At 47.7% G+C, this 1,892-nt stretch overlaps 1 protein-coding gene across 1 annotated transcript; it reads left to right on the forward strand.

Moving 5' to 3' along the window:
- The first annotated feature begins 347 nt into the window (after nt 1–347).
- LOC117579745 (inactive selenide, water dikinase-like protein) lies at nt 348–1,589 on the forward strand. The gene has a single exon (XM_034265763.1). The coding sequence runs from the start codon at nt 374–376 to the stop codon at nt 1,559–1,561; it is 1,188 nt and encodes a 395-aa protein (XP_034121654.1). The 5' UTR covers nt 348–373; the 3' UTR covers nt 1,562–1,589.
- The last annotated feature ends 303 nt before the right edge of the window (nt 1,590–1,892 follow it).

Here is a 1,892-nt window from a genome sequence, read left to right on the forward strand (position 1 = left end):
ACAAGAGCTGAGCTTGCATATTTAATTGAATTTAATTAAGTGTTATATTTAATTTGGCTACCAAATACGTTGCCAACCTTACCAGCACAAATATCGATAGCAACCAGTTATCGAACAGACCAAAGCAATTAGCTTAAGAAATGCAAACCTGTAACCCGACGGTGTCCAATTGGACACGCTTAAATTCTAACTGGACCACCATTGGAGTTGCCTATTCACAATAAACAAATGCAACCCTGCTTGGCAAGTTTTTTTTCTGACGTTTCCACTTTTCAAGCACTTTTCAATTTGTTGTGAATTTTCCCTAAAATCAAAGCACTTTAAAATTATTTCTGAATTTTCCTTAATAGTTTAAACTGCAAAACTCATTGAAATGACTGATAATTCAGAGGTTGAATGCGACTTTGATGGCATTCTGATGCTCCCGTTTGACCCCCGCGACCACGACCTGGATGCTAACTTTCGTCTAACACGTTTTGCCAATCTGAGCGAGCGCACCAAGAAGATGCCTAAAGACGTGGTCTCGAAGCTGATGTCGGCCAAACCACCACGCGGAGAGCCAGAGCCAGAGCCGGAGCCGGACTCGCAGCCGCAGCAGCCAAAGAAAGCACTGGACATCAGCGAGCGTGGCTCGGTTTTTACGAAGTCAACGACCCTGTTTGGCGACCTGCAACTGGTGCAAACCACCGACTTTGGCTACCCGATCATCGACAATCCGTACTTGATGGGCAAGATAGCGTGCGCCAATGTGCTCGGGGATGTATACGCCAAGGGCGTTGTGGCCTGTGACAATATGCTGATGCTGCTGGCCGTGAGCACACACATGACGGAGAAGGAACGCGACACCATACTGCCGATAATGATGCGTGGCTTCAAGGACTGCGCCATGAAGGCAGGTGTCAATGTTACTGGCGGCCAGAGCGTGGTCAATCGCTGGTGCATCGTTGGCGGCGTGGCTACGTCCGTCTGCAAGGAGATCGAGATCATTCAGCCGAACAAGGCTGTACCGGGCGATGTCCTGCTGTTGACCAAGCCTCTGGGCACACACGTGGCCCTTAATCTGCACAAGTGGATGACGGCTAATGGCGATAAATGGAAGTTCCTGAAGCACTCTTTCAGCGAGGAGGAAGTCGGTAAGGCCCACAGCATGGCTGTGAAATCAATGTGTCGCCTCAATCGCATCACAGCCCAACTGATGCATAAATATGAGGCACATGGGGCCATCGCCATAGCTGAACACGGTCTACTGGGCCATGCCGAAACTCTGGCCGCTTGCCAGCAGAATGATGTGGCATTATCCATCTGCAATATGCCGGTGATCAACCGAATGGCATCGGTGGCTACCCAATGCGGTGACGGCTTCCAGCTGATGCGTGGGCGTTGCCCCGAGCATTCCGGAGGTTTGCTTATCTGCATGGACCGCGAGGCGGCCATCGAGTTCTGCAAGGAGATCATCACAATGGAAGGACCCAGTGCTCGCTCCTGGATCATTGGGATTGTTGCAAACGGCGACAAGACTGTCCATTTCTCACAGCAACGCGTTATCGATGTCAACATATAAAAGAATCAACCAATAATAACAATTTAACTTATTTAAATGTAAGAAAAAATGGTACCAAAGACGGCTTAAGTTTGCACTAAACAGTGGCCAGATTGAGCCCTATTTGAGGTGAATCCATTTATGAAACACTAATTGGATCAGCAGCCGCAGCTTAAAGCTGTTCAAATCCATTAAACCCAAATTGACAAACAATTTTAAAGCCGATTAATATGTGCGGTGCGCGGTGCGCGGTGTGCGGTGCTTAAACATTCACAGACACATTTGCTTATCTGTCGCACTTCTTTTTGTGCTTTATTTCATTATGGAAATTTAACAGCAAATTAAAGAACAT

The sequence above is a fragment of the Drosophila guanche genome, unplaced genomic scaffold (assembly GCF_900245975.1).
Source record: "Drosophila guanche unplaced genomic scaffold, DGUA_6, whole genome shotgun sequence".
Classification (NCBI taxonomy): domain Eukaryota; kingdom Metazoa; phylum Arthropoda; class Insecta; order Diptera; family Drosophilidae; genus Drosophila; species Drosophila guanche.